This window comes from Molothrus ater, chromosome 7 (genome assembly GCF_012460135.2).
Source record: "Molothrus ater isolate BHLD 08-10-18 breed brown headed cowbird chromosome 7, BPBGC_Mater_1.1, whole genome shotgun sequence".
NCBI classification, from domain to species: domain Eukaryota; kingdom Metazoa; phylum Chordata; class Aves; order Passeriformes; family Icteridae; genus Molothrus; species Molothrus ater.
In genome coordinates, this window is record NC_050484.2 from 17242755 (window position 1) to 17268341 (window position 25587).

General features: G+C 37.0%; 1 protein-coding gene across 2 annotated transcripts in view; it reads left to right on the forward strand.

Moving 5' to 3' along the window:
- Positions 1 to 24788, forward strand: part of OLA1 (Obg like ATPase 1) — a 118997-nt gene extending 94209 nt beyond the window's left edge. For both annotated transcript variants that reach the window (XM_036386617.2, XM_036386614.2), the window contains exons 8-11: positions 17271 to 17411; positions 18097 to 18193; positions 20269 to 20391; positions 24267 to 24788. In XM_036386617.2, the coding sequence (XP_036242510.1) occupies positions 17271 to 17411; positions 18097 to 18193; positions 20269 to 20391; positions 24267 to 24368 (463 nt within the window). In that variant the 3' untranslated portion in view covers positions 24369 to 24788. The remainder of the gene's footprint in view (positions 1 to 17270; positions 17412 to 18096; positions 18194 to 20268; positions 20392 to 24266) is intronic.
- Positions 24789 to 25587: the final 799 nt, after the last annotated feature.

Here is a 25587-nt window from a genome sequence, read left to right on the forward strand (position 1 = left end):
CAGGTAAGATGTGTTCATGTAGTTTGAGATGGGCTGAGTGTGATTTTTAATTGGTGCTCTGAGAGCACAGGCGTTTGTGTTGAGAATGTGCATAACCCCCCATTTCACATTCTAAACCAGCACTCGCAACAAGGAGCTTATCAGAGCAAATTGTCTAGTCCATCCCCTTCCTCACTCAAAACCTAATGACCCTTTATCATCATGGTTTAGATTGCTGGACACAGATGTGAGAAAATACAAGTAATCTACAGGTAACTACAGTAGCTGCACTGATGTTCTCAGAGAACTGACTGCTGGGAAGATAAAAAGCTTCCCACAGAGCCTGTGACTTTCCAGCAGCAAAGCACATCATGAGCTCATACATGAAGTTTTATTTGCTGAAGATTCACAATAAGATGCATTAGGACATTCAGCAGGGTCCCTTCTTAGATGAGCACAAGAATTCAGTGGGGTTGTTAGTTGATGCACTAGTGCATGGCTTCACACTAAAAAACTAAAACTAGAAAATGCAATGATACTGGTAATGTTTCTTTTTGAGAACACCACAAACTACAGCTGTAATGTATTGATGTTAACGTAGTTTGTTCCTTGTAGTAAGTCATCTAATGCCATTGGACTTTTTGTCTTGCTATGGAAAGTATTCAGGTGTGAAGCAAATGTTTTGTTGGAAAAAAAGCTGCTGGCTGTTGAAATACAGCTAGCAGTACATGCGAGATACGAAGAAGTAAAGTCTTATAGGAAAAGACTTGTGTATAATTACCATCTTTTTTACTCAGCTTTTTTTTTTTTGTTGTAATCATAAAGTAGATCTTACAGTCTCTGTGTTCAGGTATTTTGCCAAGGAGTGGGAAGGAAATAAAATGTTCTTCAGATAAATTTCACATACCCTAAGGTTAATAAGGTAATGATCTTGTTTACTATTTTTAATTTTTAAAAAATTTCTTTTTGTAATTCAATAAGCGGTTTTTAGTGATTCAGTAAGGTTGAAATGTATCTATTGAACCATATGGGAACGATCAGTGTGAATCAGTCTGTCCGCACTTTCTTTCTCTTCTAAAGTAACTTAAGTATGAGCAAGTTACTTATGTAGAAAAAAATGAATATGAATGCTGAAATGCTTTTTTTTCCCCCCTCTTTTTTAATCATCTGTAAATTTAGAGGTTGTGAGGAAAGAGATAACATGGCATGAGAGGTACAGGTCATCCGGAAATAATGATTCACAGAGGGTGATATTAATTATTAAGCAGGCAGTAACTGTTACAGTGGTCATCTCTGCAGAGAATGGTAATCCCTCAAAAAGCCTAAAATGCAAGCCTAAGAAAACCTGTGAACAGCCTCCTCCCACCCAGAAATAAACATAATACAAATCCCACAGACACCATATCCCTTCTTCTGGCAGTATGAACAAGACAAACTTATGTCTGTTTTTTAGGTGAAGTCCTTCTGCCCTGTTCAATCATCCTCAAAGCTTCTGTGTTCTTAGGGAGCTGCTCCACTGACAGTTGCTGCTGTTGGTGCCAGACCTTTGAGCAAGAGGGCTGGCTCTAAGGCTGTGCCTCTCGAGCTGAGCCCGTGGCCAGAACAGCAGCCTCCTTAATTTTCTGTCCTGTTGTTTGATCCTCCATGCAAGTGAACTACAAGGCACTCTGAAAACTATATAATCTTTGCTACTCATTCTGTTCTACTTCTTTATGCCCAATTTCCAGATTATGCCAACCTAAGTGGTAATAAGCAGAGCTCCTTATTGCAGAGGCTAACAGACATGGTCTGAGAAATTATTTTCTGTGATTACACATATCTTTTGGTTCACAGTAAAGACATGCAGAAATGTTTTCTCTTGTTCACTAGCAAATATGACATATGGGGAAATAAGTATATATTCCCTTGTTCTATTTTGTCTTTTGATTGAGGAAGACAAAAGAAGTAAAAGGCTATACATTCTGAAAGAACAATTCCCCCCCTTTTTAAAGTTTTAAATTAATTATTATGAAATCCATGAACAAATTGCGGCAAACATTTGATATATCCTTTTATGAAATATGCTGTGTTTCATATTCAGTAGTGGCTTTAATTCTCAACTACAGTAGACATACAGAAAACCAGAAAAAACGTTGGCTGTTACAAAGTTTTGTTTGAGCTTTTTAAACTGAGTGATTAGCAGAAATAATGACCCTGTCAGCCTTAATCACATTAAAATGTGGTTAACATCATTTAATTTTTTCCACTTAATATGCGAAAATTTCCAGTAGATTTGCAGTGAAGGCCATTGAAATTCCATTAGAACAAGAATAAAAATTTCAGGCATCATTTATTCAGAGAGGGAATAAAGGTCTCGTCTGAAAACTGCTGAATCTTCCTATTAGAGAAACTATGAATCATTGTATTGAGCAGTACCTTTAGCTTCTATAGTACTGAATCTGGGTTGCTTCTGAATGAGTGGAATGCATTTTTAGCGTGGTGCTTTTCTGAAAATTGCAGCATGTAAGTGTTTTTTCAAATTCAGTAAGAGCTTTCTCTGTAAAGGATTGTTATATAATTTGTTTTAACTGCTGTAGGGCTGGGAAAATGCTTCTGGTTTAGGCATCTCATCACTGAAGTTCCATACTTTGTGTTATTTTTATTGCAGCATAAAAAAATATGTCCTTTTTCTGGTTGATTCATAATGTATAGTTGGGTTGTGGTGAAAAGCAAAATTGAGGACATACACAGCTTTGACTTGAATATTGTTACATGAAGTCTTTTGCACTCTTGGCATTTCTTACTGCAGGCTCCACAAGTTTGTACCAGAAGAACATGCACAATAATGTTGAATGTGCTAGAGAAACTATCAACTGCATCTTTTCTAAGAGAAATTTTTGTTTCAAGGAAAGATACAGTATTGGTTAATGTTACTGTGTTTCAGATTACTATATTTATATTCCTATTTTTTTGTCCTTTTTCTGTGTAAAGATAAGATTTCATCTGATAAGTGGAAGCACTAACAGTACAACTATATGGTCTGTGCTTTTCTAGACTCTACTGAAGGACTTGTCTCTAATATTTCTTTATAAAAGATATTACTGTATATATCTGGTATATATGTCTCTGGTACATAAACTGTACAGTGGATTGTTTGTTTATTTTTATTAGACTGGTATTCTATACCTGAGCTTTGTTTATTTCAGCCTATTACATAAGTACTTTGTCCACTATTTAGTGGGAAAAATCATCAATATGCAGTGGATTTGTGCAGAACAAATTTCAAAATGTCAGTATTTGTACAATTTATTAAAAAAAATACAAGAAAGTACAGTGGTAGATGGTTAATGTAATACTAAATACTGTGAGATACACAGTGGTAAAGGGATTTTTCTTTGAAATAGCTGTTGCTAAATTTAAGAATTGAGCAGACCTAACAGGGATTTGGAAGTGTCTCAGTTGTACCTCTGTATGTTCAAGCATGAATGAAGCTGAGCAGGAAGTGGGTCTGTGACCAGGAGCAGAACTGGCAACCCTGCAAATGAGATAAAAGGAAGTAGGGGTGTGGGAGTGACCACGACAAGGGTAGGAGGGAGTGTGAATTCAGTGAAGTGCCAGTTCTGTGAGTTGCCTTTGGAAGCATCTTGCTAAAGAGCTCTTGGACCAGGATGGAAGGCTTTGAAGACTGGAGAATAACACTGGGAGAAGAAAGCAGAGTGAGCAACAGAATGTGAAGAACTGTTGGGTGGGAAAGTGGCCATTATTTTAGGGAAAATGATCAGAAGAGACTGCACTCACTAGATTTTTTTCTCCTTGGAATGAAAATCAGAGGTACTTTGTCTTTCTGTTTCTGAGCTCTTAGCAAGTACCTGTGACACCTTGCAGCAGAACAGCTTCTAATCTGCTGAGGGACAAATGCTCACTGTAGTTCCATTAGCTCAAAGATAGGTTTGTGTAATGGATATTTAATGAGTACATTCAGTTTAGGATTCAGCATGTTTATTGGTGGCTTTTTTATAAATTGGAAATTATGTGCTGCTATATTAGAGTGTCTTAATGCTCTAATGGGACGCTTTTCAAAGTCAGAAAATGCCACAATGAAGGTTGTTAGTGGTGCTTAGGGGTGTACCTTTCCTTTATGGCCAACCTTGCTCCATGAAAAGGACAAGCTTGCTCTTGAGGATGCAGTAGGGTTGGGCAGGTAGGAGACCCCTGATGATGGGATTCCCTTTTTCTGGAGCAAAATTCAATACAAATGTGGGACTGTAGATGGAAGACCTTATGTTAAAGCCACATGCCTGAAGATTTGGTGATGAGGGACTGGATTTTTTGTCTCTTTTAAATCTCTGTTTCTGATACCAAGTAGGAAAATTTAAATTAAAATTTTTAGATACTTTAAAGTTAAAACACTTTTAATTTTCTTCATTTGACCAGCTAGTATGTTGAAGTCCAGTGCTATTATTAGTGCTATTTTAAAAATTGTACCTTGTTGAAATTTTGAGATGACTTGCTGCCAAGCTATGCTTCAGCGACCTCGTCTGCTTTACCTGTGCTGTCCTTGTGAGTGGTACTGGTAACTATGTATGGTATAGAGGGCTACTTCTGACTTTATGTACATTTTATTTTGGAAGAGCAGAACTCATGAAGTCTGGTTGTTCAAGAGCTTTGAGTCTTGTTTCCTTACAACAGTGATCCCAAATTCCTCCTTCGGGAAGCAGTGACATCAGGCAGTGAGCACAGGTAGCATCAGTCTGACAGTCCTACTGCTGCTGGTCAGCTGGCCAGCACTAGCCAATTCCAGTATGTGGGGGTTGAGTTCTTTCTGCCTTCCTCCCCGTGAAGGCATTGGTTCTTACAAAAGGTGTAGGAACTTGATTTGTGTGAAATTGAGACCTCTTTGTCCTCCTGTGCATTTCTGCATAGCATTTAAGTACTTCTGAATTCACAAAGTGTAGTGCTTCCTTGTAACTATATGGTAATCCCTAAATTACTGTAATCCCTCCTCTGCATTCAGTACAGAACCAGTTATTGTTGGTAGCTACACAGTATAATGACTTCCATAAATTAATTAAGGTGGTGATTTGTTGTGGATTTTTTTTAACAGTGGCTGATTGTTCTGCACTTAGTATTGGGAGGCAGTTCACAGAACCTTGCTGCTGCCTTGGGTTGAAAATGTTCTGCTAATTTCCAGCCTCTGTTTTTCCATGGCTGGCTTATTTCATTGGTGGTTCAGGCAGCTTTGTCCTGTAGACTAAATAGTATCTTATCTAATTGGTGTTTATCTCCTTATTTAAAGCAGGTATTATCAGTTTTCTCTTTCTGTGTCATTTACAAGAGGTTCGGATCTCTCTGATAATTTTAGACCTGTTCTGAACTTAGCTGACCACAGCTGCACGTGGTCCTCCATATGCTTTCAGGAATACCTTGTATGCAGATACAATGCATCCTGTTAAGCAAAGGGGAAGCATTTCCAGTAGGATCTGTAGATGATATTTTCCTTTTCCCTGTTGCATTGTCCTGGTGACTTAGATTTGCTTTGAAGAGCACTAACCTAGTGTGATCTCCCTTCTCTGTCCCTTTCAGTTGACAATGATGATGACTTTCCTTGAGGAAAATGTCTCCTGTCCCTGCTTTGAACATAAAATTTGCATGCAACTAATGTTTGTGTCAAGGTCATTAATGTATTTAACATGATCAGTCCTAAATTTGATCCTGGTGAATTTTGATTTAGTACCCTAAAAGATTAATTCGTTCTCCTGTTAATTTGTTATCATATCCAGTGCATTGCTCAGTCCTCAGTCTCTACAAATCCACTTCCCCTTCTTCTCCAGCTGAATGAGTAGTTTTACACACAGCACACTATCAGGTACTTTATAGATTTCTCCTGCACAGAAAATCATATGTCATATCAGTGAGAGAATAAATTTATCAGGACATGCTTTATTTTTTCCTTTAAACCGAATTACTTGTGTTTACCCAAGGTTATTTTCTGTCATCATTTCTTCTTTGATGGTGTCATTACTCAACCAAACTAAGACTAAAATTGCATTGTGTATGTTGATTAAGTGACTGGTGGAGAAATGCATAGACTATCATGGCCCAGAATAGCTGCCGAATATGATATTTTAGTGTTTTTCCTTTGACTAGGTCTACTTTTAACCATGTGTTACTTACTGGGGCTCTTCCCTCTTGAGCAGGTCTTTTCCAAACTTAAATACTAGGCTGCTTCTGAAACAGAAGAAAATGTGAGCATTAAAATAGGAGCAATGCTTTTAATTGAAAGTGTCATTGAGAAGTTCATTGTTACTGAAACATTTCTCAAACTCTATGTGCTAGAAGAGTGTAGGCGATTGCTTGAAGCAAATAAGCACCATTTCTCATCATAAGAAAGCATCTGGATGGAAGTTGAATAGTTCACAGTGTCAGTAGTGCTTTGGATGTCTGTATTATTTTTGTCGTCACTTGCATAACTGGCTGAAGTGTTTTCAACTGCTGTTTTGGACAGCAAGAATGAATATAAAGAAAGTAGAAATCATTTTATAGAGGCTGTTAGAAGTCAGTATTTTTTTTTACTTGGGAGATGATTAATGTTTTACATTCTAATGACTGCACATTTCTTGTCATAGTTTTTCTTTTCAGTGTAACTGTAGATCAGATCACATTCCTTATAGTATATCCCATGCATGTTTGAACTACTTTGAAAAAGTGAAATGATGTGATGTTTAGCTACAGAGAAACGTCAAAAACAATGCATTTATATGATATGAAAGATTTGCAAGTGCAAGCTAGCAATTGATAGTAATATTATAATTAGATCTTTATAACAGCCTGTTTTTTATTCATGAACATTTTCATTTATGTTGACAACTCTCATGTTTGCCACCACACATGGAGCCTTTTCTTTACTCAGGAGAGACTGAACATGGATTAGTATGATTTTGGGCTTACGTTCTGACTTTATTGAAAAACGGTTTCTGATTTCTACCAAGTCACAAAAATAAAAGTAGCTTGCTTTTTAGGTTTGGCTTTTTTGATCCTATTGTTAGTGCTAGTGTTTGTAAGGGTAAAGCCTACCACAGAGCACTGTAACTTCAAGGTGGAGCTCTTCTCAGTGAAATTGGTTTTTTTTATTGTTGAAATTGCTGAGGGTGTTGAATGCCTCCTAATCCCATAACTGATACAAAAATGAAGCTAGGTAAGCTAACAATTTTATAATAAATCAAATTTTAGTTTTGTACTTCCAAATAAAAATGTTTTGTGCATACCCACCCACAGAATAAGATTATTTACTTCTGACAGAAATATACTTTGTCATTCCATTTTCAGCCTTAAAAATCTCTGTCTAACAGATCCTTTAGTCGGTCAGATAAATGAAGCATGACACTGATCCAGATACTTATTCTGGCTTCTGAAAAAATTCAAAGTTCTGCTCCCCTAGGACAAGCATGTTTTAGTAGATGATTCAGACATGGTTAATTTTTTTTTTCATTTCACCATAGTTTGGACAGGTAAACAGACTGTGTCTGTGGAATTGAACATTTCTGTGACAGCTTTTCAAATTAGTGAAGTACATTTCATACAAGGCATCTCTGCATGCTGTGAAAATCCTGAACTCATTTAGTGCTTTACTCAGACATGGACATGTTCATATGACAGTACAGTGTATGCTCTTGGATTTATTAGACATTGTTTTGGGGAAGTTTATCAGCAGGAGGCAGGACTGAGGCCCATCACATAATTTTATGTGAATGTCTTAGGCATATAAGGTAAGGGTTAGTTTCTAAAGCAGCCTATGGAAAGAGGAGAGGGGAGGTGCTTTAAGAAGAAAATGAGAAAGGGAGCCCTAATTTAAGTACTCTGAATTGCCCTCAGAAGAGCCTCCTACTTCATTAACTATATAGGGAGCAGAGCTAGATTAGGTATCTAAATCAGGGGTCTGAAATAAAGCCTTGTATTCTTGGAATTGCTCTAGGTTGAGTATTAACCATTCAACATCTTTAGGGTTTTTTTGGTCAATACTCTTATTTATGAATGGCTCATAACTTTTTGAGTTTATGTATTTGAAACTTTACTATAATAGCATTGATATGAATTGCCTTGCTATGTACAGGACTCTCAAGAATAGTTTTCATGTGACATAAAGAAGTCCTGTCAAGAGACAAAACTTAAAATTACCATGCCATAGCATAAGCCTGACTATGGAATAGGAGCGCTTTCTACTAATCTGTAATGGTATCTCAGTTATCATCAATTTGCATGGAAGCCTTGTGACTGAGATTTGCTCCTTCTGCTATGATTTATGAATGAGTAATTGTTAAATTATTTTGTTATAGTTTTCAAGGTAACCATTGTAAATGATGCATTTTATAAATGATAGCAGAAAGAATGACAAGATGTGACTTTAAAAGCATCTTTCTGGTCCAAAGTATATGTTCTTAAGTAGGGCTTCTTGTGCCCATAACTAGGAAATGTAATATGCACAGTTTGATGCAGTCTCTGTTGTTATGTGGGTTCATCAGTAGTTGAGTCTTGGCTGTTCTTGATCCTTGCAACAGCAATCTCTTTTTGTCTTTTTAGTTCAGACAGAATTAGTGTTCACAACTGGCAGCCCAAGGAGAACTGTAAGCCTTTCACGTGCCAGCAGGTGTGCTACAGTGGCAGTGTAGTACCACTTGTTGTTTAAGTCATAATTTGGTTTGAGTTGGTTGTGATACCAATTTATAATTGGTTTCAATTGCCTTGGTGGGGACCATAATTTGGCTAGAGATATTACTACAGTCTTGGAAATCAGATCAGAAATGAAGGTTTTGAAATTGGATTTTAAGATCTTTATTCTTCATTAGTGATGCTTCTTACAAATGTCTTATCTTGACTGAGCTTTTGTTAGATTATATAAGCTGTATAATGTACTGATAAATCTTTTTTTACTGGGAGCTCTACATATATATATCTGCAGAAAAAGTCATCCTGGATTATTTTACTTCTTTGTCTTTCTACCATCTTGGTGTTTTTTAATTCAAAGTTACTGCAGTCCATGAACTTTATCTTTCTGCTATGCATGCTTCTCCTAGACACAGAAATTTTCTGTTCATTAACTACTGTCTGTTCTTGATTTACAGGTTCATGTTCTCTGGTATTATTTCCTTCACAGCTCCCACATTTTGCAAACCAAAAAATTTCATGTCAGTTAAGCCAAATCTTTATATGAAATACATTCAAAAAGTGGTTGGTCATACATACAAATTTGTAAGTGAAGCGTTGTGTCCTTATGTGTTTTTAGCATACCGTTAAACAGCCAATGTCTCTGGGTAGCTCTCTAGATCAGGCAAGCTGAGAACCCTCTACTACTACCATATTATGTTAGTTTGTTAACAGAGCTTTATCTTGAGGGCATAAAGTTCTTTGATAGGGATTTTCAGAATATTGCCTTGATTTTTTAAATTCTCTTGTCAACCAATGTTTTCTGCCTGGAAGAATCCATTTATAAGTGATCTCATATAGGATAATTTTTACTCAGGAGTCCTGCCATTTATAAGCATTCTTCAGTAATAAGTAATGAAATTCCTGATTGAACTTGGCTCCATGGCATTGGTGTTTTTTGGGTGGTTGGCTAACTTAAGACATCCTGTCCTTAGTAGCCTTCACTTGTTCCTGCACCACCCTTCAGTTATATTGGCTCAGCCAGTTCTAAGGATATGTGGGAAAGTGAACTGGTCATCTTTAAAGGCAATAGCTGGAGAGGGGAGCTATGAAAGAACTAAATTCTCCCTCCAAAAGCTCCTTTTTTACTGAATTATTTTTATTGGTGAACAGCTTGAGTATGCCTGCAGGGAGTGCTGTAGGGGTCCTGTTCCATGTGCTGCAGCTGGTAGCAGAAAAGCAAGTGTAACATCTGGACGGGTAAGGAATGAGATGAGAAGCTCATGTCCAGGTTCTAAAAATGTTTCTTTAAAATCTGGGATGCAACTTGAATAAAATAGTAGGTGCAATACTAGTCACCCCATCTAACAAATGATTTTGCAGAATTATTGGAGATTTAAGGTAATGGCCATGATAGAGATCAAGGCTTTGGAAGAACTTGCTTTGACACATGAGGCAGAGAACCTGGGATTACTTACATTTCAAAGGAGAATGTTAAGGAGTTATAAACCCATCTATAATAAATGTCAAATGACAGTGTTGGTCAGGAACCTTCATGATTTTGTTTTTGATACAGTGTAACTTGAAATTACAATGAAGTTTAAAAATATTAAATCTGGATCTGGTAGAATGAGATACTTGATGTACCCATTCTGCCATAAGATTCCTGTGATCATGGGATGTGTGGTAAGTCCCTAAAAGATAAAGCATTTTAAGGGCTGTTCCACTTCTTGTTTCTGGCTCTGTGTTAGGAGACAACAGTGATATCTAACATGTGAGATGGGTTCTCCACACTGGCCTCTTAGAAAGTTCAGGTAGGTGCAGTGACTAAACACTGGAGGTATTGGGCATTGGACCATGGGAAGGTGCTGAGGAGCTGAAAGCACTCAGGATATGCAGGATAAATGCAGAGCTGGGTTCCTCAAGCTCTTGTCCTGAGGGGCTGACAGGAGGCACTTGGCCAGGAAGCAGCCCAGTGCGTGGAGGCAGGGCTTTTGTTCTGAACTGTTTCTAGAAAGCATTTGCAGGTGAGGGCTGGGAAAGGGCTTTTTGAAATTGAAGGATTGCTGTGTTTCATCTGGCCAGCTGGGAACAGGGAATAAAAAAATAAACTTATAATCATCACTGGTGATTTAAGACATGGTTGCTGAGGTCTGTAACAGGTACTCCCAAACCTTCTGTAGATTTGTCATCTTCATAAAAACTCATCATGGTGAGGAAGAAGGTACCTTTTTACTCCTTAATGTTTCCCTGTTTAGTCATTCTTTCTTCTTATGTAATGCAAGAAGAAAGGGATACTCAGAGAAAGGCAGTTAGAGCACAGTGCTCCAGTATAGCAGAGTGACAACCACCTGTGCTTTCCTCTTCCCTTCTTCACGTCTGGCACCGACCATTTCTGTGATACAGAATCATACATTTGTTATACATTGTATTTGTATATACATTTGTTCTGTTGGTTTTACCATCCCATCCTTGGTTAACTGTAGAAATTTGGAATGAAAGCTTACTGAAGCTGTGAGTGTTTCTGATCTCCATAAGGATACATATACATATTATCCTCATGTGAGAACAGTGGGACCTGATCTCCGTGGATCTGTGCAGGCTACCAGAACAGAAGGGAAGGACATCACCTAGGCACTGTGTCATGCAGTACTGGTGCTTAGGTAGATAAGGTCTTCCTCTCCCATCCTACCAAATCAACTAAACTTAATTGTCCTCATGGTTTTGGGAAGTGGCAAAAGAAACAATTCTTGCCTAACTCATCATCATTTCAGATAATTTGTGGTTTCAATTGAAACCTTATAATAGATGAGATTTCAAAATATGAAAGAAATTCACAAAGAGGAGAGAAGAAACAGGATATGTTTAAGTCAATGATTTTTCTTTTAATTTCAAGAAAGATGTTGGAACAATTCAGTGTTTTAATCCCTTAAAAGCAACCCGGTTGTCTTCACAAATTCATGTTGGCAGTTCATTACTTGTCTAGATTGTCAGATGAGTCTAATATTTTGTTTGTGGTAAATGTAACAGTCTTGCATATAGCGAAAAAATATACTGCATATTGGGATTTTTATTAGGCCTGTAAAGGTTTCAGTGCCTCACAGCATTCTCATGAACAAGATAGGAAATGCTGGCTAGATGGAAACTACTGGAAATAGAATGTGCAAGACTGGTTGGAAGATAATACACATGGTTATCAGTGGTACACTTTCCCAACAAAGAATATCACATTATAAGATCTGCAGAAGCAGCTACTGGTTGAATGCTGTTTGTATTTCCATTAATGAGCTGGATGATGAGCACTCTTTTTAAATCTCTGCATGACCCTCAATCTAGGAGATGTCCACATATGTGTAGAACAAAATTAGAGCCTAGGAGCATCTCAAGAAACAGAAGAAATCATTAGGAAAAAATAGCCACAGTGCAGCTCCTGAGAAGGATTTTATACAGGAATAATTAACTATGCAAACATAGTATTAAGAATAGCTAGTCAAATGGGGTCACTCAGTAAGTTATAACCTGAGTATGAGATAATGTTGCAGTGCTGTCAGAAAAAAGCAAATGCTAGACTGGGTTTAATAAACAGGAAAATCACCTGAAAAATGAGTTAATCCTCTAGCTATTTGTAATATTTATAAGATACTATTATTGAAAGCTCTGAGAAGTGCATTGGGTACTGTGTGCTTTCAGAAACTTTTAGACCAATTGAAGAGAGTCTAAACAAAAAGGTTCAAAGTTAGAAGTAATATGTAGTTTGCCAGGAAAGCTCAAAATAAAACCTACCTACATTTTTTAAGATATAAATAAGGGAGTGTATATTCTCGGTCCACAGCTTATAGGCTCAGTTTAACTAAAATAAAGGTGGCTTAGGCTCCACCTATGGAAAACTTCAACAGTAGGGAGCAAGCACTAAACAGATTAAGTTTAGAAGCTTTTAAAAATCGGTATTGTGCAGAACTGCCAACAGGGAAGCCTGTTGGAATTTCTAAGTCCTCTTATTCTCATTCCTTCTGTGGATCTTTTTTCCAGTCTTTTGTAAATTTTTATCATTTAGTTTCATCTTACCTACATGTGTTTCTTTCTTCTTGTGCTGCCTGATATTTTCTTTTTCCCTGCCGTGCTCTTTTGTTTCTGCTGGTTTTCACTCATAGTTCAGGTGTAGAACAGAAAAACACTTGTTTCTCTTCCATTAGTTTTTTTGGTCCTGCTTGTGCAAAAGCATACTTTCACAAATCACCTTTCTTCTCAGGGGTCAGTTTTTCAGATCATCTTGTCTTGCAGGTGTCCACTGAGCTTAAGCTTTCTCTGCAGCTTCTCTCTTCCATCACTACTTCAGATTTCCATCTGAACTCTGTCTCTGTTCCCAGCTGGATCTCTCATGTGAAACTCTCTCAAATATTGATTTGTAGGTAATGTACCTTCTGCAACTTTTATACCTTTTTATTTTGGTTGGCTGCAGGTTTTGGTTTTTTCTGCCTCAGTAAGCTTCCCCATTTTAAAGTGAAGGCACCCCCTTCTAACAACTCCCATTTCTGGTGTTCTTTGTTTATTGGCCTTCTCAGTGAGTGCCATCATTTTTAAACCTTTCTCCAAGGTCTTTTGCATCCTGATTTAGTATCAGGAGTTAACTCTAGTAATTGTCCTGATCCATCTGCATTGAAGTCACTGGCCCCTGTGGTTTACTGGAAATGCTAATCATGCTGCTGATACTCCTTATGTCCTTATCAAACAACAGTCACAGTGTTAGGTGGAAATGAGCATCTGAATTCCTCTTTAGTGTTTTCCCTGATCAAAAATTTGAGTGCTGCCTTCACTTGCAAGTTGATGAGGTCTGGTTTTGCACTTGCCTTGTTTTTTTTCTTGTGTCAGGCTTTTACACAGTCATAATATGCTTTTCTGCTTGCCATCACAGAATGAATGGATGTCTTGCTGTCTCTTGAGTCTGTATTTTTTTTTCCAGAAAAGATGTTTTGTCTGTTTTCTGGCATCAGTCAGACTTCAGTTGTGGAACCCTCTCTAGCTGCTGTTGGCACACTCCTCTCCACAGGGAAGGGAGGAACCAAGCTACCCCAGTCGGGAAAGTCTGTTGGATGTCGCAGAAATCCCACTCTGTTACACTGTTTTCACTTAGTTTTTGGTTTACTTTGTTAAGAAGGGTTTTCATCTCAAGCAGTTCCTCATTTCTTAAAGTAGTTTCAGCTGTTAATCATGGTCATTGGTGCTGTCAGTTCTACTTTTTGGTTTTTACTTTTCATTTTGTTACATTTTAGCGTGCAGTGGCAGTTTTTAAGTATTAAAAGGCTTTAAGCATAAAATCCAACATTTTTCATTATTCATTTTCAAGTATAGCATGAAATAATGGAGAGATACTCCAGGATTTGCTTATCTTAAAGGCCCAAAATGAATGTACTATTGCTGTCCTTTTACAGACGTACATAATTTTCTTTGGAAAAATTATGTCCTCAAATAAAACAGACTATGACATTAATTGTTACCATTTGTTAAGACCATTTTGATCTGTTTGGCACACTTGGTTATCTGTAACAGGAAGGCAAACATGCACTATTATTTTACTGATTATTAGTTAAGCATTCTACATTGGGGAAAACGTGAATTAGAAATATATCAATATTTATATTTGAGTGTTTACTTTTTTGTGTATTTTCTTTATTTTGATCATATTTAGGGGAATTCCTTGGTACTTGTTTAGTAATTCCTGTGACACTGAAAGTCACAAAAGTAAAAGACTCGGGCAGAGAACCTGACTGTACAGAGTGGGATGCACTACCTTATTCTTTTAGAGAGGCTGTAGCAGGTCTGATGTCAGTCACTTCAGAGACCTTTAGACCTCAGTGCTCATTTATTGGTAAAATGTACCAGCTTTGCTCCTGCATTATGAAGATCGTCTGTCAACACTTTGAGATATTCTCCTTTGTTATTAAGCTTGTGATGCTCTACACTGTCAGGTTTTTTGCCAATTATAGTTAAGGTACAATGGTGTATTCACTGGATCAAAGTCTCACACTGGCGGTAGAGGAATGATTTGTAAGTCTTTATTCATCTGAATCGTACAATAGAATACCTGAGGAATGCAAATAATCCCTCTAAGGACTCAATAGAAAAGCTGTTAAAATGACAGTCTAAGACTATTATTATTCTGAATTGGTGTTTTAGCCAAAGTAATTATTTCTTATCTTGTTGTTCCACAATAGTTCTTAGTTTATTAGTTATGATGACCATATTTACTAAACAGAATTTGAGTCAAGTTTTTGACATTATTTTCATGCTCATTTCACTTTTTCAGGTTTACACATATCATTCTATCTTTCTTCACTTGGCACATTATTTAATTAGTCTGGAGACCATGTTAGGTAATTCCTTAAAAAAAACATCTGTGTACGCACATGTGTCGAAGTACACTCATGAATTGTAGATTCATTTTGAGACATATTTTCTGTAAAATGTTGGCATTTATAAGCTCTGAACTTTGATACCCAATTTGTTAGCCAAAATAAATTAGTTAACTGCAAATGTTAGTTTTAGAAATGCTGTTAAGTGTCAGATTTCCCATTGAGAAACACACCTTAATTGTGATTTTCAGTTCAGATGTTTCTGAAAGCAATAGTGTTTCAGTATCAGTCCTGGATACCAAACTCTGTTTTCACTGAGTAACTGGAGGCAGGAAAAGATTAGTATAATGAGGATTGAAAAACATTGATGGGGTATTTACATAAGTAAATGATAGAAGACCAGCCTTATATAACAAATGTGTGAAAACTGTTGAGTGAACTTTATATTCTTTGTACCATCTAAAACCCTACTCAGTCGGCCATGCACTTAATCTCATAATAGCTCTGATCCCCTGCTATTTTCTCTGACAAATGTGTGTTGATGAACTTGTGGTTGAGTTCATTTTTTTCTGAAGTGACATTTGCATTGATTATTTAAAGGTTTGCAGGCCACAGTTTCAAAGCACTTTAGTATAATAGCAGCTAAAACCTTAGTCTAAATCTTACAGATTAGCAGGACTAAGAAAAAGAACTCAGCAAGTATAAAGCCCTGTGCTGTATGGTGGGTGCTTCAGGTCTGAAACATTGCTGGCACCCAAAGTGCTGTGTTTTATGATTCGATTATTCGTGTACAGGAAGTATTCCCAGGGCTCCTGTGTTTGCTTGCTGAGCATAGAGCTGTCATTCTTACCATTCATATGTGTTTAGAAATAGTGTCCTATTAACAGTAGTGAACTCCTCCCAGGTAATTTATAAATGTCTCCCTTAAACTTACAATAAATACTTGCAGTCATGAATATGATGCTTGTGTTTAAAGATTTTTTTTTTAAATACCATCTACTGCTCTAAAGTTTTCACAGAATCACAGAATATTCTGATTTGGAAGGGACCTATGAGGATCATTGAGTCCAGCTCCTGACCCTGCACAAAACATCCCCAAGAGTCACACCGTGTGCCTGAGAGCATTGTCCATCTGGGTGAAGAAACTTTCTCGAATACCCAAACTAAACTCCCCCTGACACCACTTGGCCATTCCCTCATTCTTTGGTCACCAAAAGAAGAGATCAGTGCTGTCCCTCTGCTTCCCCTCACAGGAAACTGTAACTGCAGTGAGGTCTTCCCTCAGTCCCCTCCAGGCTGAACAGGCCAAGTGACCTCTGCTGCTGCTCACACGGCTCCTCCTCAAGGCCCTTCACCATCACTGTTTCCCTCCTTTGGATACCCTCTAAGACCTTTATAACCTTCTTATATTGTGGTGCCCAAAGCTTCCCCCAGAACTGGAGGTGAAGCTGCCCCAGAGCAGAGCAGGACAATCACACCCCGTGCCTGGCTGGCCATGCTGTGCCTGATGTATGCCAGGACACACCTGACCCTCCTGGCTGCCAGGAGGCTGCCAGTTTTGTTTACTTCAGTAGGGTAATTAACATTGAAAAACTAACACCCTGAGTTTTTAGCTCTAAATTTGTTGTTTCATTCAACTAAAAGAAATTATGCATAGCAAGCTATTGTAAATGCTGCCAGTTACTGAAGATGAATAGAATTTTTTTTTATTTTATTTAAAAATAATCGTAGTATAGTAGCCAGAAGCTTTGTCCTGGGACAACAGTAAAAAGGTGGGAAAAACCGGTAGAAACATGGAACTGTGTTGATCAGCCATGGCCTACTCCAAGATCAATATGCAGAAAAAGCACGTGCAGCTTGCTATATAGGAGTATAGTGTTCTTTCCTAACATCAGCAGTCTTAGCTACTGAGATGCCTTTTTTTTTAATTAAAAAAAAAAGTCAGGAAAAACTGAAGTCCCTCAGTTTTACCACATTTGATAAATATAATTCTTGGAAGTACATTTTTCTCCCAGAAAGTTTTATTCACTTTTTAGATTGCAAGTATTTAACCTCTACCAAACACCTAGTTATTGTCCCAAATTATGCCTATTTCTGTAGATTAAATGCCAAACAGAAACCAGGAAACAGTGAAATGTTAATGGAGTACACCTGAAGCAATTGCTGCCTGTTAATGCCTTGACCTTGGAAAGCAATACACAAAAAGATGGCATCATAAATCCGTGCAATTCTTATGAATATGTATGTGCTACTTGATAATAATGAATGTGGTACAGCCATGCATGCACTACAAGATAATGTTGTGCCCTTTGTTGTCTACAGGTTGATAAAAATTAAAGAGTGGGTGGACAAGCACGACCCGGGAGCTTTGGTCATTCCTTTTAGTGGGGCCTTGGAACTCAAGTTGCAAGATATGAGTGCTGAGGAGAAACAGAAGTATCTGGAAGAGAACATGACACAAAGGTTAATTAGCATTCATTTTCCCTACACTTTATTATCAACTATTTCCTTGCAGTAATTTAATTGCTTGCGCTGATAGAATAATAAATGACAGAGTAATTACCATTATAAAGAGAGAATCTTCTCCTTTCTTTACCATGAGACAGAGTGAAAAGATTTATTTTAAATTAAGTTTTTAACTGTCATCTGTCATCTCTGTACAGTGTTTTAATTATAACATAGGTATTAGTTATGTATATTTTTGAGAAGGAATGATCACCAAAACTGTTTCGTCATCTATGGGGAATAAGGACAGTGGAGAAAATTTTGCCATAATTTTCTGAGGAACTATAATAAATCGTTTCAATATTGAATTTCAGTCAAACAGATAAGCTTTCATGACCTGGAGTCCTGAAAATTGCATGAGACAAGAGTGCTGCCTGATAGGGTGATTTATATTTATCCCATGTTTCTGTAGGTTGCCAAATAAACAAATCAAAATGCTATCTTTATGATTTTGCAGTAAAAAAGTAGTTCTTTTGAGGAGAGTTCAAAGTAAAAGGCTACTGCAATTACTGCTCTGTTCAAAAGTAGACCTGATATCTTCAAAATATGAAATGTCTTTCCACGTAAATTGATTACTTGGCGCATTTAGCTGTTTTATGTGTATGTGCTGAATGAATTGGATTCCTTCCCCTTTTTTTTTCAGTGCTTTAGCAAAGATCATTAAGGCTGGATATGCAGCACTCCAACTAGAATACTTTTTCACTGCAGGCCCAGATGAAGTGCGTGCATGGACCATCAGGGTAAGATTCATACTTATTCATCAGCTATATCCAGTTCCACACTATTGAATTCAGATTGATATCACTGACTTTGAAGTTTGTCATGGTGGCGGTTAGCTAGTCATTACAGATGAGGTTTTTGTCCAGGATAACTTTAATTATTTGTGAGCTGCTGAACAGTGAAAGTGGAGCTGCATTGATTGAGGCAGGTAACAATTGATTCTGCCTATTACATAGTCTGAATTTCTTCATCCTGTAGAATCTGTCTACCCTCCTCCTGTGGTCAGAGATAAGACGTACCAGTATTGTGCTTGCTTAATCTGTGTGACTGGGTTTGTCTGCAGTGAAATTGATGTTGCTTTTCATTTTGTATTCACTAAGTTTGTTTGGGTTGCGGATGGTTCATTCCTCCTGTGCTTTGCTGGGATTACATTTTAGCAATAAAAGCAATATAACGTCATTATATTCCTCGTGGATACACAGTTGGGCTCCAAATCCTAAAATCAGTGTGCAGTAATTCAGGTCTTTTACTGACTTTAGTATTTAGACCTAGTTTATTTTGGTAGTTTATATGTTTCTCTGGGAACTTATGTAATGTCTAAAACAATATTATGTATTTTAAATATTGATGTAAAATGTTTATAGCCATAGACATCAACTGATTTATTCGATTTATTCCCAGAGGACAGTAAGAGCTGAGCTGTAATGGTTTGCCTTTGACTGTAAATATGTTGCAATATAAAGATCAATATAGAACAAATATTTTGGAATATGTACAGTTGCAAGCTCTTACCTTAAAAATTACAGCAATATCAACTTTTGGAGGTGCAGTTCAGTCTTTGAGCTTCTATTTTTTGCATCGGTGTATTTAGGGCTGTGCAATGAGTTGCAGTGCTGTATTTAATTTCATTCACTGGAATTAATTTGTTTTCATTAATCAACATAATTTCCTGTAAATTTATATTTTCAATAGTACTGCTACAGATGTTTGTGTATGTGTTTTAGCACATTAAACTTATTTTCTTAAAAGCGTGTGGGGTTTTTTTAGCTTTTTTTTCTCATCTCTGTTTACCTGATAACTGCTTGCTAAGGTTCCTGAAACAGCAGCCAAAATAATATAAAAGCAGGATTTTGTTGTTCTGATTCTTGCCATAGTTTTAAAAAAAGCGTATTGTGAAATTCCACTTTTTTCAGTAGAAGTGCTTGCTCTTTATTAGAGAATTTGAAAGCTGGTTTGTCTTAAGACTGATTGTGAGTATCTTTGATTTAATGTGCAAAGATACTTAGTCAGGTAAGCATCAGTGAGTAGCCATATTAACCCAATACATCTTTTATTGTAAAAACTGTGCTTTACAGTGTCAGACTCCTTAGCACTTTAACATGCTTTATTAAGCAGCCTTTAGGTCACCATTATTGCTCAAATTTCTCTCCATGGTTGTGTGTGCACAGAATGTATGTCCTTGTAATTTGAAGCATGCAGCTATAATGCATTCTCCTCTATTGCATAAACTTAAATTATCGTATAGTTGTCGGTGATTTTTTATTTTTTAGTGATTCAGTTGTTGATGTTTTGGTAAGAATACTCAGTTTGTTCTATATCAAACTTACTAAAATTATTCTGAAAGAAAAATAAGCTAATGTGTACGGCTTGACATCCATATGTCATTTCTCATTGCAAATGTTGTTCACCATGAATGTTATCTTTAATTGAAATTATTTGGATGTAAGTGAAAGTCTTGAGTAATTCAGATTTTAAAGTTATTTAAAAATCTATATCTTCCTCACTTTCTGTAGAAAGCTAGGGGTCGAAGCAAATCTCACAACAAAACACAGTCATAGCTTCTAAAATCAATACTGCTGTTGATAGCTATTAGGAAAAACAAAGCTGCTGTTCTTTAATGTCGGTTGGTTTATCTGTGGCAAAGGCACTGTCTGTGTCCCAGTATTGAGGATCGCCCAGCTGCACATGTGGCATTTTAGCTGATACGAAACAAAGTTTCAGCAGAACCTTAAAGCTTGTAAAAAAGGAGAAACCTCTTTCCTGCAATCAATCTTCTTAAATGCAATTAATTTTCTTCTTGTCTTTCGTTTGACAGAAAGGGACGAAGGCTCCTCAGGCAGCAGGGAAGATTCACACAGATTTTGAAAAGGGATTCATTATGGCTGAAGTAATGAAATATGAAGATTTTAAAGAAGGAGGTTCAGAGGCTGCTGTCAAGGTGAGCTCCCCACTTTTTCTTCTCCCTCCAAACGTGCCATTCTTCCATTTCAAATCTGAATTTCCACTGGAAAAAGTTCTTAATGCTAAGTGAATCTTCAGTCACTTCTAGCAATAGACCAAAATCCATTTTTTCATCTTTTATTTAAGAAAGAGTTCAAATGCACCAACTTACTGGACAGGAATGCAACTATTTCAGTACCCGAGATATAATAGTGCATGGACTACGTGTCAGCACTAAAACTAAATGCTGTGCTAATGTGTTGGGGTGTTTTTCTCTCTGTTTGCATATTTGTGTTCAGAATTTAATAAGCTTTAAAACGGACTTGTTTTTGAAAAATCAGGCTTTTAAGATGCAAGAGATTTTTTAATCACTTCTAAAGGGAAACATGAAACAGAAAAATCTGTTTCTTCTAAAAATGTGTCATCTTGTTTTGAAGAAAGGTATTAAAAATGTCAGATGCAAATAGTTAAGAAAATATTCTAATATAAAATTGTACCCTTTTTTCAGGATTAGTGGATTCTACTTCTAGGCTCTGATAAGCATAATTAGAATCTTAAAATTTACCATTTCAGTATTTTATTCAATTGCCCTTTGATGTCTTAATCAAAAATGCCATGCCTTACTTTGGTCGCTCAGGGTGGCTACTATGTGCTGAATAGATAGTAAAGATATTTAATGGAAAACTTTTCTCCTTGAGCCTGCTCTTCTTTGTGGTGACACTTGTGTTGAGAAGAGTTTCATCTGCTTTCTCAACACTAGAGGGCAGAGACTGCTTGGGTGCCCAAAGTTGTGCCCTTTTAGAGCTGACAAATTATATCTGATTTGATGTTATTAAGTATGAAATGAACTCGTACATGGCAAAAAATGTCATAACGAAAGCTGTTCTTCTCTGCGTTGCTAATGCATTATTTCCTTCTTCTTTCTAAGCAGAAAAACTTACCTTTATTTCATATACATTTGATTTCTCGTTTGGCACTTCTGACATTTTCTTAAGATTTGTATTTTATGAAATTGCAATTACAAAGCACGTTATTTGATTTACTCAATCTCAGTATTTGAAGGTTTCTACACACAATAACGTGTTAAAGAATTTAAAAGGTTCGGCTTTATTGTTTGCTATTTGATAGCTTGAAAGGTATGCAAAACTATGATTTCAAATTCAGCCTATTCTCAGTGGTATCACTAAGGAAGATCATACTGAGCAGCGGGACTTTAATAGGTTTGTTTGAACCCCAGGAAGTGAGGGGAAAAAAATCCCATATAATTGGTTCGTTGCAGCATGTGAACTGCTTTATGAAAAGGGAAGTAGAGTTGTAGTTGTAAAGGGAAGCCACAGCTATAAATAAATCTAATATTCTGCAGTCAGGAACCACTTTTCATAACAGATTCGAATTTTGCCACTATCAGTTTTTGATGCTCAAACATGAGTGTTTTCCCTGAGAGGCTACATCAGTTAACACCTATTAAATTAATCAGTATTTTGCTTGTATATTTTTATTTGCTTTTCACAATGTGAGATTCTAAAAATAAACTTCCATGCTCAAATCATATTTAATTATTAAATTTTTATTGTTATGATGTAGCTGTAAAACAAGCAGATTTGAATTTGTTACTCAGTTTTAAAGTCAAGGCTGGGAAAAAAACCTTGTTCTTAGTATGAAGTGTCATATTCCTCTGGTCTTTTCTAATTTGCATTTAATACAATGTTTCATGCCATAGACAATGCTAATTGCTTTTATATTGCTGGTAAATTTAAAAATTAAATTTAGGCGCTTGTAGGAGTCATCTTAAATAACAGTGGTAATGGGAGTTGCTTGCTTTGTATGTTATCAAGTTGATCGATTTTTAAGTTTGATTTTGTGTGTGTTTAACACCAGTACAGCATAACTAATTTAATGCCAGTGCTGTGAACTATACACTGAATAGCTCTGTGTGGGCTTTGTAGTCTACAGGGATATCACATTATTAGCAATCATATCTGCTTAGGCAAAGCTGGCTTCTACAGATGGCTGCTTTCAAGTGCAAATGAACTGGTTAGACGTGTCTTGTTTAATACATACTCAAGATTCACAAATGGGTATTGATTTTTTCAACCAGTGTTTCTGATAGCAATGGAAATGGATTAAATGGTCTCTAGAGAATTTAAAGGAACACTGTCACTTTTAATTAACTGTAAACTGGTAACAAAAATACATAAACTTACATTAGTGTATCAAAATGTATTTAATTAAAGAAGTCTATGTCACACTGACAGTGTGCACTACTGTACTAAAAAATTATGTTGTGTTACTTTGTGGAGGACAGTTTTTTCTACAAATATTTGTGAGTAATAAATGTATTCAACTGTAAAATGTTTCTGTACCTGGGCCTGCAGCTTATGTTTTCTGATGATTTTTGCAGCACTGTTTTATTAGTATTTATGCCATCAATTTGTCTAATTGCTCTTGACTTTAAGCACTATTAGGATCTTCAAAGGAAAGAACTTGAAACATTTTACAGTCTAAACAGATTTCCAGGGGAAAGAAATAGGGAAAACATTTTCAAAGTACTATTTCTTATGTATCAATAATGTCATGTGGGGAAGGTCAATTACTATTTCAGTGTATATTTATTGTCAGGGCTATCATAGCTGCTGTTTTCCATAGGCTAGCATCACTGGGAACCACATTTAAATAAGGAGTGGCAGCAACAAGGTTATCGAGCCTCTAAATTTCTAGGCAGCAATATGGGCAATGGGTTGCTTTACAGAGCAGGTTTTGTGAAAGAAAGGTGTCTGAGTTAACTGTGTACCATTAATCTGATCTGTTCTACAGCAACTAAGGTCATTAGTTAACAGCTTTCCTGTAATGGGATCTTAGCATGCCACCACTGTGATAGTGTCATTGAGAATAATGGCACAGTGAGGTCTTGCATGGAAGCACTTTCTCCTGCAAGAGAAAACTTCAAAACAGGAATGGTTATTGAACTAAAGCAGAAGCTCTCAACTTTTCCATATTGTAGACACTTTTCAAGATAAATGCTTCCACAGACCACCTCCCGCCCAGCCTGTCAGGCCTAATGCCACAGCCTCTGTAATACTGGGTTTAATTACAATGAGATAACAGTAGAAAAATAGAATAATAAATTGTAATGCAGAAAGTACTGATATTTAATAGATTCCTTGCCTATTTTCTGCTCTCCTCAAGTACAGCATTTTAATAACGTATTTTCTTTTCATGTCTTTGGTCCATATGCCTTTTCCTGTATCCTGGTTTCACAGCCTATCTGCTCTGCTGTCTGTCCTTCTGAAGCAAATGCCTTCTAAAGGAAATTTCTTACAGAAGAGCTGAGCCTGCATTTTGTGCTCCTCAGCCCTTCATTACGTGGGTGCAGGCAGACAAGAGAGCCCCACTGGCAGCCCGAGCCAGGCACAGCTGTGGCTTTTGCAGGGTGTCCCCATGGTCAGTGGGGACAGGACCCCGTGTCCGGCAGCTCGGGGGGCCGGGAGCCATTTCCAGCAATGCTGCTTTTCATTCCTGTGCCAGTGTTTGCCATCTGCACGGCTTTCAGATGAAGTAAAAGAAAGCCAAATAGAAAAAAAGAAAAAAAAAAGGAACTGTTTTAGTGTCCTTTATCTTGCCAGGCTCTACCACTTTATAATGCAGGTGCATTTTAAGCACTACAGATCCAGTGGAGGCTAAATTACTTTTATATATATTTTATATATATGTCAAACCAAGTGGTGTCAAACTGAGGAGTATTGTGACTGTCAAACTCTGAAGCTGAAGTATTACCGTCTCTTAGCCAAAATATATTTAAATAATTGCCATTTGAAAATACTATAAAATGTCTAATGAAGTAACCGATTTTCCTTTTGTCTGTTCCATTTACAGGCTGCTGGAAAATACAGACAACAAGGCAGAAATTACGTAGTGGAGGATGGAGATATTATCTTCTTTAAATTTAATACACCTCAACAACCCAAGAAGAAATGAATACCAGATTTGTTCGCTCAGAAATGAACTGTGCTGCTTCAAAAAGCATATGAATTTTTATTTGGAATTGGAATATGTGGAAACAAAAAGCATACAGTTTCTACCTAGGGAACCTCCCTTCCCCCCAGTGAAATTATTCTTGTTTGTTTTGAATTAAAATATGGCACCTCCAGCAAACATGCAAGTTCACTAAATGTGAACAGCTTTGCATTTCAAACGATTAAGACCCTACTCCAAATTGTAGAAGCTTTTCGGGAACCATATTACTCTCATGATACTTCATTAATCTCCATCATGTATGCCAAGCCTGACACGTTTGACAGTGAGGACAATGTGGCTTGCTCCTTTTTGAATCTACAGATAATGCATGTTTTACAGTACTCCAGATGTCTACACTCAATAAAACATTTGACAAAACCAGCCTTGGTGTGTTTGGGGATGTCTGTATTGACTGACTGTGGTGTGCTGAATGCGATACGGCACCTGGTGGATGCTGATTACAGAATTTTAAGACGTGTATGATACAGTAACTGGCAGTGTGGGGCAGCTGCAATTGTATCTTGAAAGTGAGTCTTTCATGGGAATCAGAAGATTAGGATGCCAATGATTTGTCTCAAAAAAGTTAATGAATTTGTAGATGGACTTTCACTGAAAGATGATACTAAGGATAATAATGATGGCAGCATAAATTATTTTTACTAGAGAGAGGAAATATATGTAGAAAAATCATGTTATCTATGAGACTGAAGCTTTTTTGTTCAAATAATTTTGAAGAAGTATTTCCCTCTTGCCTTGAAATTAATATTGCCTTGAAATTAATGAAATCAGGCTGGAGCTGTAGTACTGATGTTGTGCATTGTCCTCTCAGGTCTGGTTTTGAGGCCAGACCACACAGGGATAGTGCTGTGAAGGAAGAGGTCACGCCGTGCTGGATAGGTAAGTTGTTCTTCTGAAATTAGGTTGCAGCTGGGAGTGCCTTTTTACCTCTGCTTTTTAACCATGAAGCAGAGCTGGTCACTCTGGGTAGCAGGAAAATAAGTTTGTTCTTTCAATGTGAGGTGTAGAGCTGCCCTTTCTCACAGTATGTTTAGTGTGTTTAAAACAGCCTGGCCTTGTCTGGGTGCCCTGTGCTGGGGGTTTTGGCTACAGGTTCAGTGGGGTTGAGGCTAGGGGAGATGCTGTTGTTACCAGTGTCTTGTTGGTGTGCCAGGCCTCTTGT